The 18,906-nt window shown below is 37.7% G+C and overlaps 1 protein-coding gene across 1 annotated transcript in view; it reads right to left on the bottom strand.

Annotated features, from left to right (window-relative positions):
* CFTR (CF transmembrane conductance regulator) overlaps positions 1 to 18,906 on the bottom strand; it is an 88,341-nt gene that overhangs the window by 23,690 nt on the left and 45,745 nt on the right. Inside the window, exons 13-21 of the mRNA XM_065833028.2 lie at positions 17,203 to 17,289; positions 15,590 to 16,322; positions 14,284 to 14,412; positions 11,994 to 12,031; positions 10,559 to 10,812; positions 9,426 to 9,505; positions 5,267 to 5,417; positions 3,928 to 4,155; positions 1,790 to 1,890 (exon numbers count right to left, since the gene is read on the bottom strand). Of these exons, the coding sequence (XP_065689100.1) occupies positions 1,790 to 1,890; positions 3,928 to 4,155; positions 5,267 to 5,417; positions 9,426 to 9,505; positions 10,559 to 10,812; positions 11,994 to 12,031; positions 14,284 to 14,412; positions 15,590 to 16,322; positions 17,203 to 17,289 (1,801 nt within the window). The remainder of the gene's footprint in view (positions 1 to 1,789; positions 1,891 to 3,927; positions 4,156 to 5,266; positions 5,418 to 9,425; positions 9,506 to 10,558; positions 10,813 to 11,993; positions 12,032 to 14,283; positions 14,413 to 15,589; positions 16,323 to 17,202; positions 17,290 to 18,906) is intronic.

Genomic DNA, 18,906 nt, shown 5'->3' with positions numbered 1-18,906 from the left:
CAGCTTTTAAATGTCAGGAAAACCATCCTGCCAGCAACATCTATAAGGTTGTCATCTGGGCTACCTAAAAAATCAATGGGACATGGGTGGGCAGCTATCCACTGCGAAAAGTAGTCCAGAGAACCCACCTATATACTGATGCACCTTAAAAGGCTGTCATTAACATAGTACAACTGGTGCTCCTGTACAGTAGTTTGTCTTAATATAGAGAAAAGGATTCACAAATATCTAAAGCAACTTGAGACTTTCTTTCAGGGGAATAGAATTAATTCCTTACTGCTACTAACATACAACATTTTAACATCACCGTATTTTAAAAAAGAAGTTTTTCATTAAAACATGAGTGTGTCCAGCACCCAATGAACTCTACACAGATTGTTAGACCTAAAGTGATCGTACTAGCCTTACAGGACTAAGATGGAGTTACAAATGAGAGCGGATTGAATGTTACTGTCACTGTCATGCCTTACCAATGGTATGTTTTACTGCATTATCAGCCACAAAACTACTGTTTGGCGTGTCTTGCAGTTACTGCAAAGAAGCCTTTCCACAAAGTGCTCTCCCATCAAAGGCGGGCTGTTCTAACAAGCAAAGAAAGAGTCAGGACCAAATGATTGGTGGACAAGGAAAAACGGTGCTCCTGTGCAGCAGTCGGCTTGCTGGGCTATCACCAATCACACACGCAAACAAGAGATTACATGTTGTAAGAGGTTAATTCCCAGTTTGGGGGCTCATAAGGATTTCCTTCAGGATGAGGGCTGTTGAATCACGTATTTTAAAAAAATATATCAAACTGGCAAATATTCCTTCACTGTCACCATGTGCCCCAATTATATTTTTGTTAAACAGCTCATTTCAGCTAAACAGGATTAATGGTCTCCAAGATCTGCTGTAAAAGTTGTTTGTTTTCCAGTACTGAGATGGTTGGCATGAGAAGCACATTTAGGGTTCAGAAAGGGTATGACTGGATGCGAGAGAAATAAATTTTCTCAGAATTTTTTTTTTTAGGTATAAGACCACTGTATTTTGAGACAGGAATTCTGTTTAAAATAAATTCTGGAATCCGTGAAGTGTAAAGAGAGAATTAGCTTACATTTTAAAATAACATCTAAAACTTTCATCCATTTAAGCTAAGGTATTATGAAAAACTGCAAGAACAAACACATCCTTTTATGAGTTTCCTGTCTGCTTCTCATATCTCAACAAATAGGTGATGAATTAACCTTGTAAAATATCCTGTTTTAAAGACAATCCTAACTAATGGACTAACTACGCAAATTACAGAGGTAAGCATGTAAAACTCTAAAGCCTTATGGCAGAGGGTGTTTTACACAAAACCAGAAAAAGACCTCCAGGGGAGTCTAGGACAGATTTTTAAATCACTATTGATTTTGCATAGAAGGAGCTCAAAAACATCCATCATGATCTGCTGTGCAAAGCCCTCAAGCAGACTAAGTAAGGTATATTATGTACCTTCGTAAGGTATATAATTATAACAAAACAACTCCAAGCCTTTCTGAAGTTTTCTCATCACTGCTACAACTGCAATCTGAATTCTCAAATGCAATTATTCGCTGTTGCCTATTCTAGTCTGGGCAAATTTTGGATCATAGAAAAACTCAGTGTGTGCTGGGCCAAAGCCATTAGGTTGCTATGAAAGGTATGAGGGGAACTTTTCTGATACATTTGCCTGATACCCAACTCTGAAAATAATTCACTGAACATCCATAATCAACAAAATAAGGCAACTCCTTAAAAGAAAGCACAGCACTGTGCATTTTATGCTTACCAAACTATCCACATCTATGCTTGAGTTTACTGCCCACTGCAAGGTTCCCATGATGTTCATAGCTAAAGTAAGAATAATGCCAACTCTACCTGGCCCGTCACCTGTGGAGAGAAAAATACATTTAATTTATATGCAAATAGAAAGCAAATAAAACCAGAAAATTAGCATGAATATGTTAAAATACATATTCACATTCTCTGCTATTTTATTTCATGCAGAAAACATGGATTTGTTAACTATACAAAGGACTGAGAGCTTAATCATCAGTTAAACACCTGGCTTTGGCACGGAATTCACTAGAAACTGCAATCTTGCTTTGGCAGAAGAAAAAAATTACAGCTTTGTACTTAAGCTGTAAACAGAATCAGGCCCCTGCAATCTTGATTTCTGTCTCCTTTTTCCAATATGTATGAATCAGTGAAATGACTCTTATCTAAAACACCACAGCTAACAACTTTAAAATTCAAAATAGTTGCACTGGTTTACATTTTCATTTCTTGGACAAATAGAGGACATGTTCTCCTTACTGTTCCACAAATGTACAGATACAAATTCCTTTGCTTTAATTGTTTGTTGAAACAAGCAAGGGATATTTTTTAAGAGTTCATACAATACAATATAAGCATTTAAAGTACCCCGCTGTTGATTTTTAATCTCACTATCTGTTAAATGGAATTGAGAATTTAAGCCAAATTCCTTTCTATGATTTCTCCATTTCTCCTACAGCTTTCTTCAACAAACTCCCTCCTGTTTTGCTTATAGATATCTCATTATCAAAGTAACTATAGAAGTAAACAATAAAAGTAAAATATTCCTCCTGAAAACGGACAGATTAAGAAAAGGAACTTAGTGTTGTTCCAAGGACCTACTACCTGTAACAAGTAAAGTTTACAATAAAATAGCTAGAAAAACAATAAGACAAAAAAACAGTTTTCCTAAAAACCCTCAAACTGCTAAGCACACAAAGTAAAAGATAGGAAGAGCACCAGGGGATACTGCTTCTCTAGGAATTTTAAAGGAACTGAAAGTATCCTTTACAACAAAAGTACTGTAGGTGCATATTTTTATATAGAAGCATTTGTGTGGTTGGATTTCTTTTTCTAAGAATCAGAAGAGCTCCTTACACAAGAAACAGAGGACAGCATTTCATACACAATACAATATTTGATAAAATGTACACTTTCATATAACTCCTTTTCGACACTGAAGTACGATCAAGTGACATTTGGATATTGTTAGAAACAAAACCCTCCTTCATAAAATCAGCAAATTCTTGTTCCTCAGCAACCACAGTATTCAAACTGCATCCAGATCCAACACATAAAGTTCAGTAGAACTTGGGAGAGGGAGAATAATGCCTGAGAATCAAAATACATACCTAACAAACGCATGGTGAATTATTAACCGTATTTGAAGTAATTTGTAGCTAAACCTGCTGAGCTCTTCCACAGAACTCAATTATTGCAACATTTTGGGGACATCATTCTCTTGTTCTCTGCTTGTTGGAGCCTGGTTCCACCCAGCCAGCCAGGAGCAGCATTTTGAATACAAGTAAGGTTCTCATTCCTGCACTGGGTTTTCTTGAAGTGGTGAGCCATTTTTAAGGGGATTTTGAATGGAATTTGCAAAAGTTCACACTGGAAATGAGCCAGTGGGTTGGTAATTAGAGAACTGGATTACTTTTTCTGCTGTTGGTGTGGCTTTAAAAGATCATTACAACTCTGCATGTCTCAGCTATTTGCAAATGAGAGGAACATTAACTTCTATTTACTAAAAAACTTTGAGTTATACAGATGATAATCAACATCCAAGCTTCTCAGTACACTAACGTGGTTACATTAATGTGGTTTAAAACACATGAAATTACTTTTACAGCAATTACAGTCAAGAAAGTTCTGTCCCTTCAGATACTATTTTCAAATTAATCGCTTCAATGAGTCCTCTGCATCAGATTGCAGATGATAATCATGCAATTTCTGTGTTAATTACATTGTGTTTACTATTATGACACACTTAAATCTGTGACCCCAATGTACGCTAAATTTTGCAACAGCTTATTTCCTCAGAATTTTCTAAAGCTGAGCTGTTAAACAGAAGGAGAAAACCTCCATTTCAGTACTCCAGTAAAGTTCGCATACCTGTAGTTACGATAGAAATGAATGCCACAGCAACAAAAAAGACAACAAAAATAATTTCTATCCTCATCTGGAACCAGCGCAGCGTTGACAAGTAGAGGAACCAGTTTGCCGTATGTAGGTTTAGAGCTTTGTGAAATAAGGTCTCAAAATACGGCTGCCGTCCAAAAGCTCTCAGTGTCCACAGCCCTTTCAAGCTTGTAACAAGATGGGTGAATATTGGACTCCGAGCTGTAAAGTGTTTAAATTAGAAATACCATAAACACTCATAAGCAAATACTTTTGATATAACACAAATATACAGCCCTGTGCTCTAACTCACAACAGTGTAACTATTGTCAGTGTTTAATTTACATAAGTTGTTGGAGTACATGACTGAAGTAATCCTAGCACAGGATATACAACAACAATCTTTGCATGAATGGGTTGAAATTCCATTCAGTGTATTGCCAGGAAGGGATCACATTAATTCTTCACAGTTAGCATACTACTTGGAGAAGTTCCTGGCCTGCTGTAAGATGCCACAAGAGAAAGGCAGCTCCTCTCCAGCCAAAATTAATTCCTGCAATTTTGATAACTCCATCAAGTGAAGGTTTTTTTAGCACTGAATACTTTAATGCTCTGGATTCAACTGTACTGACGCGGTAATTTTAAAAAGAGCTTGCTTTACATAAAAAGTGTTGAGCCAATGCTGGATCCCAAATGCTGGATCCCTGTGAACATCAAAGAAATTTAGATTTAGATCTAAGGAACTTCAGAATTACACTTAAGTAAAAGGGAGGATGATCATCAGTGTTTAAGATTCAGGGTGGATTTGCTGAGGATCTGTCAGTTTGTTGTAAGCCAGGCCACCATGCCTGATTTGCAAACCCACACTTCAGAATGAGGTTTTCCATTTTATTGGGAATTTATTAGTTTCTTAACGGGGGGAGTGAAGGAAATTTAGTCAAATAAATTATTCAGAAATAAGAATTTTTTGTAATCAAGATATAGCCATTCTAAATTTTGATTATCAAGAAACTCATAGGGCATTTACAAAGCCTGACCACAACTTTTCAAGTTACATTAACTCTCAAGAAAACAGTATGTCAGGACTTCATTTGTTTTCAGCTGCAGTGATGATAAAGCCCAGCTTTAAAAAGATCTTCTCCATTGCCCTTTGGCAGCAGAGCACTCAGTATGGGCTGGATCAGTAACAGCACTGGCTTTAAGGAGGTATGTGTTCTGCTCTCAGAGACCATGGTATCTTGCAAGAGAAAAGGCAAAGAAGAGGTGAGAGGGTGAATCACTTCTCAATTGACTTGTTGTGGATTCAGAAGTCTACCAATTTTGCTGCTCCTACCTTCAGATTCCAGTTGTTTCAGCTGCTGAGAAGTGTGGAGGAAGTATGCCCTTAACACAATAAAGGCTGCTATCACAGGCACTGATGCCAGGAAGATGTAGGGTTGTAATATTGAGACTACTGTTATAGCGCCAATCACAATCAGTATTAACTGTAGAATGAAAGAAAAATACTATTGATATAGTAAACGTGTCATTTTATAGACTAGAGATTGGTAATGAATCTTCTTCCCATGGCAACTACGTATTGTTTCAACAAACATAAAGTGCCAACATAAGTAGAATCTGCAGCTGAGAACAAAACTCCATGAAAAGATCATGAATAACTGAGACCAGATCAATAACCTGTTGGCATGAGCTGCCATCTTTTCTAACAGATGGAAGAAGTGTTTTCTATAGTACAAAGAGTATAGCAGGCTTCTAAATTGTGAAGCCGCCCAAAACCAATGGCAGCTAGGCACTCACTCTCCAGTTAAAACTGTAAGGACAACACTTGCAAAATCCGCAGCCACCTCCCAAACCTAATGGTGCTGCCCCCTTCTTGTCTGGACTAGGTATGCCTCACTGTCAGGGCTTGAGTGCCAGTCTCCTCCAGGTTCTGGGCCAAGCTGTTTTTCTGAGGGTCAGAAAAAGTGGGAAGTTGTACATCATCGCTTGCTCACAGGACTGTAACCCACATATGAAACTAGCACTATTATTTGTCCTGATGAGAAGACAGGAAATAAGTTGTAAGAGGACTTGCGGTATGAAAAATTGGCAGTTTTGGAAGAAAAGAGATGTTTTAATGTAACAGATGACATAATCGGAACAAAATCATTCCAGAATTAATCTGTTTAATCCACCATAGACAACTAATATTCCTATAAGCCCTCCTCCTCAGTAGCTCCAGACAGGTTTAGTTAAATCAGGCCTTGATCTTTACTCTAGAAGCACCTCAAGCACTTACACTGTTTTTGTCTCATACCTAAATCTAATGAAAATTAAGTATATCAGTGTACACAGAATAGCAAAGCTCTGCTTTGTATCAGTGTTACCTTTTACACTAAACAACAACTACTTCAAACTGCAAACTTAACAGCCTAAAGCAACTGAAAATGGACAATTTGGACAAAATTATGAACATCACATTGAAACATCACTGCAAATGACGAGCCAGCAAAGAAATAGATGGAAAGCAAAACTAATTTCACATTAGGAGAAAACCTGCAGTTGGCGCTCTTGCTACTACATCCATAGAAATTGAAGGAAGGATTTAAATTCCCAGTAATCCAAGTCAGAGATCTTTCACGAACAGGTAAGCATGTGCCAGATTTCCTACCCTTTGTTTTAATCAGAAATCTGAGCAGTGCAACAGTAGCATCAAAGTTGACGAAGAAAGAATACTGTACTAGTTAAATATTTCTTTCACTGTTTTCCTTCTTTCTCTTAAAAGCATGATGACACAGGGTTATGCTTGTGCAGGCTGTGTAGCACTGGCCAGTACCAATGCAAGAATGGATTTGTGTTTATTTCAAACTGCAGAATTTAGTACCTCTTGTATCTCTAATTGTTAGGATGTGAATGGGTTATTCAACCGATATTGAGCCAAGTTACACAGCTCTCATGTTACTTGAGATTTCACAGTCATATAGTCACTGTTTTAATTCCTGTTTTCATAATTTACTCAAATTTTGCAAAGGCCACCATGCTGCCACATTGTTTGTACTGCTGGTCCAGTAGTTATTTCACTAAAAAGTTAAATATGAAAATCTGTGCTATCTCATAAACTCTGAACACAAAATAAGTGTAAATTCAAACAGAAGATGACACCTTCTCTAAAAAGGCAGTAGCAAAAAGCAACACACAAGCCAGCTACTTTGGCATATGCTCAGGGAATGGCAGCGGAGGGCTCACGCAGTCCAGTTAAGAATCACAGCGCTGCGCTACAGTGACCCCAGCTGCTGAGCATTCAGGCCTAAAGGATGAGAGGCAATGGTACAAGCTGAAATGCACAAAATTCCGTTTAAACATACGAAAAATAATTTTTGTTGTCAGGATGGTCAAACACTGGAACAGGTTGCTCAGAGAACTTGTGGAGTTTCTGCCCTTGGAGATATCCAAAATCCAACATGGCCCTGAGCAACCTGCTCCAGCTGATCCTGCTTTGAGCAGAGAGGCTGGAGAGGTCCCAGGCCCTGGATCCAGGGTCCCTTCCAACTTCAACCATTCTGTGACTTTGCAATAATCAGCAGAGGAGGAGAAAGCAACTTCTCTGACCCCATAGAGGAATCTGACTGTTCATTAGCAGAGTCTATGGAAGTGTGAAGCTGTCAAACAAGACTGAATCTAAGGAGAATCAGAAGAAATGCCTCATGAAGGCAACATCAGTAAAAAGCATTAAATGCAGAAGTTAGGATCAACGATCTTCACCACAAGAACCTGGAAAGACAGGGCAGCTTATCATGCATGCTCAGGAGCTTCTGCAGATAAGACTGAGGACACAGAGGTGAACCTACGGGACATTAGAGTGTAGGTACCCTCTGAAAGGCATCAGAACAGCAAAGACAAATCTCGGGACTTTCCCTGTCCTTGAAAACATGAAAAAATACTCAGTTTCTTGCAGAGAGTTTGAAACATGGAGACAGACTCACTAAAATAATTTTGGAATAACATCCCCATGGCAGGTGTAAAATACCAGAAGCAAAATGGCCACACAAGATAAGACAGTAGTGAATCCTGATCGCACCAAAGATGACATTAATGATTCAAAGAAGGTCTCAATGTCCATCTTTACTCATTCAGCAAATCTTTGTGATGTCAGCAGGACATGAAGTAGAGCTGTAATGTTCCTGAATCACTTCATGTGGAGCTGCAATGTTCCTGAATCACCTCATGCGGAGCTGCACTGGCCTCTTTAAAGTCATGAGTCAAAGTTATCCATTACTAACAAAAATATCGGAAAGGGACTCAGCTTTAATGAGACCATCATGTTAGTAGGCTTTGTAATGCAAAGCAAACTCACAGTTGGAGACAGGCAATCTGTGCAGGGCCTGCATATCTCTCAAATAAAGGTGGAGAGGAACAGGGGGGGCAGGGAAGCTTTTGCTTTCATTTTTCAAATGTTCTGGGAACCAGCTCTGTCTGAGGAAAAGCTGGTGTTGCTGCATTAGTGGTGGGATGCTAATGAGGAGTACTGGGATCCACACAGATCCACAAAGTCTCAGAACAGGTAGGATGGGGAGCAAACAAAAGCATCCTCTTTCAGAAACACTGGAATTGCGTATATCTCTGTATTTCTTTAATGTTCTCTTGAGTGTGGGTGAATTGGGAGGCCACCAAAATTCAAGATTTTGCAATGCATGGAGCTTCACCGGAGGTATGCTGGAAACAAGCCTTTCCATCAAAAAAATAAAAAGTCTGCAACGTCACAACTCTTAGGGATGTAAAATTCCTCCAAGAAGTAGAGTCATCTAAAGCTCTCCTCCGTCACAAATAGTTATCCAGTGCCTGATGAACCCACTTTAAATCCCAGAGACTCAGGGGAAGCCACGAAGATGCAAAGGATAAGAGACAAAATTAGGCAGTCAAAATTGTGAAGACTAGAGCTGCCCAACTGAAGAGCTGAAAGCACATAATCGTGGGTCAAACTGCCCAACAAGGCAGGACTGGAAGAGTTTCCCCAAAAGATAAAAGAACAGAAAAAAACAAGAACATATTCAACAAAAGAGAAGAAGGGGTGATGCTAGCAAGTGGTAACGGCTAAGGAGGTAAAGTCATGAAAATGACTGAAATCAAAGGACAGAATGAAAAAAATATAAATCTCGAGAAAAGATAACTGAAAGAAACTAAGGAATCCCCTTTGCACCTTTGAAGTTGAATATGGGCAGCAGCAGGGATACTTGTAGCAGTCTGTAGGGCAAAAATCTTTCTGAGCCTGAGTACTAAAAGGGGTTTGCACAAACAGTGGAGGTACACATATAGGCAAAAGCTCAAAAAAAGAAACAATGAAGTTGACTTACAAGATAAGCAGCTATGTAAACATACACAGACTGAAAAAAAAGGAAGAGGGATTTAAATCCACTTGTTATTATTCTTATTAATATAATTTATTTTGCATGATGTACAACTAAAACTTTACAATGCTATAAGACAGCAAAATTTAGAACTTTTATTCTTCAAACCTGAATGAAGTCAAATACTGTAAGTGGAAGTAAGTCATCCAGTACTGCCGTGTCTTTTGCAAATCTGTTAAGCATACCACCTATAGATTAAGAGAAGGAAAAAAAAAAAAAGAGTCAAACATTTTAACACCCAAAAAATCCTACATTTATTACCTTAAGAAAAAGTACAGCTTTTTCTGAATACAAAATATTAAGGATAAGCACAAGATTTCTTCTAGTACAAGCAATTCCACTATAGTTTAGTGGAGCTACAGTTTCTTTCCCCAGGGAGGAATTTGGTTCCACAGCTTCTGTTTCTGCTCTTGGAATCTCATAAAAAAAAAACAGGAGAATGTAATAAAAACAAAGAAATATAATTAAACAGGACAGAAACAGAGTCACAAAGAATAAGGTCTGTACCCTTATGCAGCAGGCTCTGCTGATACACAGATAATTTACACATCAGCATTTTATGAGTTTGTACACCAGTTTCTTAGCTTCTGAACAGAATTTCTGTATTAATCACAAGATAACAACAGAATATAATGGGAAAATGAAGGAGAAACACTATGTTGCATCATCATTTACCAATGTCTGCTGTAATCTGGTACACACCAGTAAGAAGGGGATGGGAATGGGAATTTCTGGTACAGCGGGAGGTTGAACTTGTTGCCCCAGTTTTATAACAAATTTTGAATCAATTCCAGAGCCAAATTTGAATATGCATACCATTATTCACACCAACTGATGTTTTATGCCATTTTACAAGGACTACTCATTAAATAAAGTACCATTTCTCATTCACACCTGACTCCTTGTCACCGCAGAGCTGACAATCTGTTTTGTATTGCAGTTTTAGACGAAGTCTTTTCATTAGAAGTTATTCTGATTTTATGGCCTCAAACAGTTAACAGTTAATTTTCTCTAACTTACAAGATGATATTTCAGAATCAGAATTGACAGCTGAAATAAGTCACACTTAAAATGTTGCCAATGTTCATTAAAAGATTTGCAAATTACTTTATGTGTCAAACTTTTCACATTCAGCTTATCTGAAAACTTACATGGAAAGTAACGGTATCCTTTAACAGAATGAAAATTGTTTAATTGAAATGAAACCCATACATGAGACAATCAGTTCCCATTTCAGTTACCTGCTTTCCAAGAGTTGAATGCTGACATAGGTGCATGAAGAACTGCATGCACCATCTTTTGATGAAGAATTTTAGACACTGTTATAAGCATATGCACAAGGGGCAAACCTCTGAAGACTCCCATGGCAAGCAAAGTATCTGCCACTCCCACGTAAATATAAATGATGTAGTAGCTGCTGGTGTCAGTGACAATCACAGGAGGTTTGTCAGAGGTACTGTTTTCTGATTGTGTTGCATTTGCTTGTAAAGCTCTCCTGTATGATGGAAATTAAAAATAAATGCATTACTGGAATTTGCTTTTTTTTTTTCTTTTTTATTTTCTCTACTAAACAAATAGTAATGCAATGTTCATTTGTTTTAAAACTACGTTAATGGTTAGTTTTATATTTTTTCAGTCATTTTTTAAATTGTCTTGTATATATGAAATATAAATTATTAACTAATCCACATTGCACTAAGGCAAAGTTACTCTGCTTGTGTTCAGGGGTCAAAGCAATAAATTCATCTCCCCAGATACCTTTGGTGATTCAGGTGCCTACCAGCATTTGTAGCAATTTCTGAAACTAGTTGCAATTGTGCAATGAAGGGATTTTACCAAGCTGGAAATGAAGCCATTGGTATATAACTACAACCCCTCCAAGAGTTTTCTCGAAACTGCTGTGAAAATGCACTGCTTTGGTAGTCTCTTGCAAATCTACACCCAGTTTAATTACTGGCAAAACTAGCCTAATCGAGAAAAACACATTCGCTTATTTTAACCATAAAAAATAGTTGTGTTGGAAAAAGTGAATTATTATGGAAGTAAAATGCTTCAGGTGTATTATAAAAATCAAAGGCCTTAGTGACCTATTGTAAGGGGACATCAACATAAATCCCTCCTCCTCCAGGTCAGACTTAAGTCACCATATGCTTTCTATTATATACTCAAACACACAGACTTAGCACCGCAGGACTGAAACAGGGATCAAAACACACTGCTGCTCAGTGTGTTTTAACCTTTGTCTGACTGACCCTGCAACTTTTGGTTAGTTTTCACAGGTGAGCAGAGGAAATTGTACAAGTGAGGTCTTACAGAAATTGCTCCCTTAAAATGATCCTAAGCAAACCCCTCACCTGGCACCTCTGAAAGACAGCGGTGAAGTACAGCATACTCAGGATAATCAACTCCATGCGTGAGCTGACCCAGAAAAGGTGTTGTGAGCACTGACAAGCACTCAATAGCAAGGCACAAAACGTTGGACTGTTAGCACTTAAAGAAGTACCAGCTTAAGATACACCTACATGAGCCATTTAGACCATCGGTCTATGATCCATTTTATTGAATATAAGGGAATGGCTATCCATATAGAATTCTGGCAGAATTTATTCATTATTTATAGTAAAAGTCAATGTAAAGGAGACCCCAATTTCTCAATAAATGATCAACACTACTTACATTTTAAGAAACCATAACCCAACAAGAGAAGCAGCTACCTGTGATCAAAGAAAACAGAGTCAATTTTTGGTCTTGTCACATTCTATACTTTTTCTTACTTATCTTCTTCCACGGACTTTATAATTGTTTGTAGAGATAGCATTATACTAATAAATGGATGGAAGTCAATCTTCCCTGAAGCAAAAAACTTGTCATATCTGCTCCTCTTTCCACAGAAACCATTTAGTGCATCCCACCAGGAAAGCTACATTTAGACTTGCATTACAAGCAAGCTCTCAAGTGCCTAAATATTCTTTTATTGTTTTTTTACCACACTATTAACAAAGGCTTGCTAATGCATTCCTAATAATAAGGAACATTCACTTTATGCTTTAACATATTTTAAGTTTTAAAGATTTCTTGATGGCCCTAAAAGAGTCTCTCTTCGAAGGCAGCTATTCAAATAGGAATGTCAAACATTTAACATTGCTACTTTTCCACTGTTGTTCTTGCTAGCTCATATTGACCTTTGATAAATCTATTTATCTGATATTGCTTGGCTGCTAGCTTTACATAATTCTCCACATAATCTATTTTAATGATTTCAAATGTTGAATTAAACCCTTTTTCATTGTGAGATGCTTCAGTGCTCAACAAAAGCTTCCTCTGTAACACATTTTCTCATCTGTCCACTAAGACACTGGAGACGTTCATCTAGTGCATCACATTTCAGTCTGCGCTATTTCTGCCAATGATCTTTTTGCCAAGGGTCTGAACATACATTCTAGCACCCTCTTCCCATACATGTTTATGGCACTGGTATGGGGAATGCTTTACTATAATAGCTCAGCACATAATTAAAGTCTTCTTCTTGGGATCCACTAACTTTTGCAGGTCTTCTAGCCCATTCATTTATCAAGAGGCTTTTACTTAAGCAATAGTCATGCTGGGAAGTTTAACCTAGATGGATACATTCTTTGTCATAAGATTTGTTCTTCAATAGAAGATGATGTTTTTGAATTATTTAAAAAGGTTTTAGTCTAATTTACAACCAAAAATTTGTAATCAAGATTAGAAATGTATGCTGAATATATGCGGATAAATCTGATATATCTCAAAGTTAACATTTCCTGTTCCACTCACAATCATCTTTGCTGTTGTAGGTTTACGCAGCCATTTGCCGCTACCACTTACATGATAAGAACAGCTACACATCTAAATACCATCTTGCTTCTGTAGGTGGTTTAAACTAGATCTAAGCTCCAGGCTTTATTCCTGGTCCAAAAGAACTAATTTAAATCACCCACAACATAACATTAGTGTAAATTCAGGATACCATCAATCGTATTCTTCTACAGGCTTGATAACACCAGAAGTTTGAATGCCACCACAGAACTGCTAAAAAACTTTCACTGACACAGTCAGCCAGAAACTAGTCCTATATTCTTACTGAATTCTTCTTTCAGTTCATGTTGAAAATGCCACAGAAATTGGTATCATATTTTACAACCTGACATATAAGCACAGTCTCATTCATCTCCCAGTCTTCTCTCCTAAACATGTTCTTTCCCTCAGAAAAAAACACTTGATTTAGGCTACCAAATGTAAAAGAAGACACTATGAAATGCTGTATGTGTGCTTAAAGTCTTTCCTAATTTGGGAGACAAGACAAAAAGCAGGCAAACTCTGTTACGAGAAAAATAGTCAGACTTGTAGGATCAGGCAGGTGTTCTTCAGCACTTTTTCCGATGAGTACGTTTTCCACCGTACTTGAAAAAAGTCTTCTCTGCATGCTGCAGGAACACCTCATCCATCTTTCAATGTCGTCACAGGAATTCAGCTCTCTGCCCTCCTCACCACTCTTCTTTCACTAGGAGTAAAACTACTAACTCATTTTTGACAGCAGTTCTTCAGAATATAAGTATGTGCTCATCACAAAAATTCTAGTAATTATTGTTGTTAACCCCTCAAAGTTCTGCAAAAATATCTTCTAATGCAAAATGAAGATTATTCACCTGTGAACAAAAGACCTGCAGAGACCAAAAATTCTTATTTATGGTACCATGCAGCAGAAAATAACCAAGATAATTTGAAAAGTGGGTCTTCTGCTGCTGTTCCCTCATCACTATCTCTGGTGAGAAATGCTCATCTAAACAGTACAAAAGTCATCACAATATCATTTAGCACCAGTTGCCAATAAGCAATCCATACATGAGCTAATGTCTCAATGCTTTATCCATTTCTTCTTCTGTCACAAACAACACAGTTTGAAAGAACATTTGAACACAACATCAAGCACAAATTTTCTTACCTCAACTAAGAAGACAATCACACACAAAATTAGAACAAAAATCAAGTTTCTGTGGATGGTAAAGTATCTGAAATAGGTATTCCATGTGGTAACAGTACCCATGCTTTCAGCATCATCTGTAAAGCATTCCTGTCAAAGAATTGATAAGACCATAGTCAGAATGAAAAAAACATCTACAGATGAGAATTTCTGACACATGAATGCTGTCATTCTTTCTGCTAACTCACTCCAGATAATTGAACTGCAGCATTCAAATTGGCTGACAATGACTGGAGAGGAAGGTGCTGCTTGGTTGAGTCCTCTGATATAACAACACTGTTTAGAGATGATTTCAAATTTTCAGACAACAATGAAAGAAACAACTAAGATTTGTCCAGCACTACTAGAAGACCAGAAATCGTTAGTCAATAGCTATTCTCTTTCAATGGAGATTATTATTGTGGTGATAGAGTAAATTTGTAAATAATCTGAGGGTTTGGTTGGTTGTTGTTGTTTGTTGGTGGTCGGGGTTTTTTGTTTTCTTTCTTTGTTGGTTTGGTTTGTTTGCTTGTTTGTTTTTTCTGTTGAGATCAACAAAGCAAAAGAAAAAAAGAGCATTGCTTCAGTAATTTATGAGTTTAAGTATTTCTTGTAGACTTTTTTCCACCTTGGAAACTACTGTAGAAAATTTTCCTGTTCTGTGACAATCAGCTGTCAGTTTTGAAAATAAAAGGAGTTCATCATGACCACTTAATACTTATTAGAAAAAAGGAATTTTGTTCCAGTTCTTGGTATAAAACCCAACCATAATCGCAAAATTCCCAGTGCATCCACAAAAAAAGAATAAAATCCAGCTTACTCCTCTGGTCATTAACAGTATCAGAACATAAGAGCTAAGCAGTCTGACAAATTTGCCAAATTTGACCCAATTCCAGTACTTCAAATGTATTTTTTTCCATGAGCCTTAATGTTTCAAATGTCTGTTTTACATAAATGTTTTAAAACAATGTATTTCCATGTTATGGTTTCAAATTTCATTTTAGCGTAAGTAATCTTAAAGGTAGATTAAAGTGCGGAAGATTAAAATTCTGTACTGAAATTCTCTAAAAATAGCAAACACTACAAAAAATCAGCCAAAATTAATGATTCAATGATTTCAAGATAATATTTGAGTTAAAAAAAAGAAATCAGAGATATCCCAAAACGGTATTCCACAGAGAAGTGCTGCATTAGGGATTACTAAGCCAGGTAGAAAAATATATGAGAAGTATATTGCACTAAACTATCACCATATCAAAACACAAGATGAGTGAAAATCAACACACACCTTCAAATCTTCTTCATTTATTTCATCAGTTATGTCCAAGACACTGTCTCGAGACAAGCGCCTGGTGTAGATATCAATTTCAGAAGACAGGTTTGTCTGAGGCACCATAGACATTTTCCGAAATGTTGTACTTCCCTTTTTGGGAAAGTTTGGTCCGTAGTTCACAGAGGTGCCCGTCATCAGGTTTAACACAGATTGCCTCCTCCGAGCTTGCAGCAGATGGTCATTGTGTAGCATTTTTGTCCGAAGCAGCCCCACATCTCCCTGTTCCAAGTCAGGTACCAGCGAGAGTCTCCCTTCTGGTGGGTCATTGTGGCCATCTTCTATGCCATGGACCTGCATCCCATTCCTCTGCACTACTGAGAACTTCCTACTTGCATTAAGGGGGTTAATAATTATGGAGTTCTTCCTTTTGTCATTAAAATCTGATGTCTGTCTAAAAGATTGCTTCTTTATTTCATTTCGTGGTCCCACGCCTTCTCCTTCAAAGGAAAATCGCCGGAGAGCCTCAGTTAGAATTGAATTTCTTCTCTCTGCACTGAACTGATCAAAAGAATCAAATCCCATCAGCTCTGAGCTGAAGTCTGGTCGTTGACCCTGAAGTTCGGAAAACGTTCCATAGAAATAGCAGCTCCCCTCATGTAAAATTAATATTTTGTCAGCGATCTTTAAATGTTCCAGTTTTGAAGTGACCAAGATCCTAGTTTTATTTGCCATCAGCTTGCACACACAGCTATAAAAGATGGAAGTGTTAAAAATTAGATTTTTTTTCTTCATGATTAAATGTTGCTTTTATACCTTTCACTTTCAATCTCTTTGCTTTTACCTGCCCCCTCCCAGTATGAGCTCTCTTGGGTGCTCCCTCAAACTACAAAGGAATGTGGTAAGGTTGAGCTGTGTAAAGGGTGGGTACTTTATTGAAAGGATAAAAAAAAAGGGGGGGAACATTTAATCATTTTCACATCAATCCAAAAAGCAGAGTTCAACATGAAAATGAAATATTTCTTTTCATCTTGCGGTTACTTAGATCTTTTGCTACCAAACTTAAAAGTATTAGCTCGATTTCAAAACTTCAGACTCATGGTGATGGAGAAGCTCATGGATGGCAGTGTGTGTCCTTACTGTTTTGAGCTATAGCACCAGGACAAGACAAAAGTCTCTTTCCTTGGTCAACCTATTGCCAATCTCTTGGTCTGTGGGCACTTTCAGGTGACCTATCTTTCAGTGATTAGAAAAACAAGACAAAATATTGCCTTTTGTAAAAATTTATACTTATAAAGCAGGTGAGTGTGTTAAAATGAAACCGTTTCTGGTACACAGACACACCAGATACAAAGCTGTCCACTTTGGGAGTAACAGTTTACAGCAGGCTCAATGCCTTGCGATGCAAGGCAGAGCAGTAATGCTCACACCCGGCCCAAGCTGTCCCCAGCACAGTACGCTGTCCTACTGCTAACACAAAATACTCATAAGAATCTTAAAAACAAACATCCGCGAAAGGTATCATTTTGACCACTTCAGTATCTTTGTCCTGTTATTAAATTTCTGTTCTTGGCTTTATGGTGTACTGCTCAGCGGGATTCTTACGTACAATCTATCAAAACATACGGTACCTTTCAAATATCTCTTTTTCTGTAAAAATATCTAAATGTCCAAAAGGAGAATCCAGGAGATACAAATCAGCATCTTTGTACACCGCTCTGAACAGAGAAAATGGAAATGACATTAACTTTCACAAGTCTTATACATTTACATAAACATAATTTTAAAAGAATGCCTTTACAGTTTTGTCTCAAAAACTTGCAATTAATCGGCTTTTCTACAGCACAAATATGGAGCTGGAGTTCAATGTTAAATGTGCTTATAAGACACCTTTGAATAAAGCCTTGCCTTGCTCAAGACCGCATTGCAAACAAACTCGGTTTTCCATTAATTTCTGTGCAATCAAAGGAAGCTGCTTCTTGCACAAGTTACTCTAAAGATCTGTTTATGGTCTGAATCTGCAGTCCCCATTGGTGTACAATGACTATTTAAATGGGAATTTAGTACTTACTGTAACATCTGCTGCTGCCTGAGAGAATATTACATATATGTAAATAAGTGTGTGAAAAGACTTAGGTCTCAGCACGTAGTTTTAGAAGTACTTTGAAATAACTGGTGAGCAAAGACCAGTGTATTAGCAATCCACAAACTTGCAAGTATTATCTGAAATGGGACTGGACAATATTTTGAGTTCACGTCATGAAAAACTTCATAGCATTAGGACCTTAAGCTGTGCGTGCCTGGATATGGCTCACTGAGACCTAAACCTGGTAAGAGGGGTTTTTTTAAAATCCATTTCAATAGAAGTTCAAAAATGCCCCTTGCCTTCCTCTGAGTATGAAAATCATGATGTGATATGAATCAGGGTATAATTAGTCAAGAAAACTTGGACAGATGCATTTCAGTATGATTTAAAGTGCTGTAAACACGAGTTTTAAAGTCATTATGTTGAACAATGGGAAAATATTTAACCACCAGCTGAAAGAGCCCTCAATAATAGTATACTATGTTAATAAACCAAGCAACTTTATTGAAAAATTCTCTTTCATGATGGATTTCAGTGACCATACATTATGATGTAGTGGCTGCACAACAGCAAAAAGTTGATACTGTTCCTGGCACTTTCATCAGCAAAAGGTTTGTAGGTTTTTTCCTGGAATAATGGTAATTGCTATAATTTGTATGTTGGACTTAGTAGCTGGACGTGATTGGCTTTAGGGTACCAGACCAGTGGGCCAGCTCAAACCTAGGGCTTTTTTCCCTTGGTCCTTTCTTTCCCTCTCTTGTAGCTGCAGGCACTGACAGTGCCCTGTAAGAAAGACAGATTCAGGCAACCTCCATCTGCTTCTCATGACAGCTGGTTGATGGCACTTCCAGCAGGGATTCTCAATTCCCATGACCTTGCACAGAGTACACCTGACACCTGTTTGCGGCCAGTTCAAGCAAATATCATCCAGCTTATAGTCAGTGCAGATGGGCACAACCCAGAGTTGTAATCCTAAATTTTCTCCTCTAGTTCTCTCAGAGCTTCATCTGGAACCCACACCTCAACATCTGCATGCCTTGCTTGATGATGAGCTTACGCTGGAGCCCAAATAAAATGTAAGGCAGAAACAGCTGCTGCCTTTGGAACATTTAAAATTTAAAAATAATAATTATACAGCTGACAATAAATACATTATATCAGTTCTGTGACGCTGCACTAAATGAGCTGTGAGCATCTGAAAAGTGACAGATACGATTATTCCAAGGACCTGGCAAATACTTCAAGTAAA

The sequence above is a fragment of the Patagioenas fasciata genome, chromosome 1 (genome assembly GCF_037038585.1).
Source record: "Patagioenas fasciata isolate bPatFas1 chromosome 1, bPatFas1.hap1, whole genome shotgun sequence".
Taxonomy (NCBI): domain Eukaryota; kingdom Metazoa; phylum Chordata; class Aves; order Columbiformes; family Columbidae; genus Patagioenas; species Patagioenas fasciata.
Note: the sequence above shows the minus strand (reverse complement) of the source record. Positions and strands in the feature narration are given on the sequence as shown.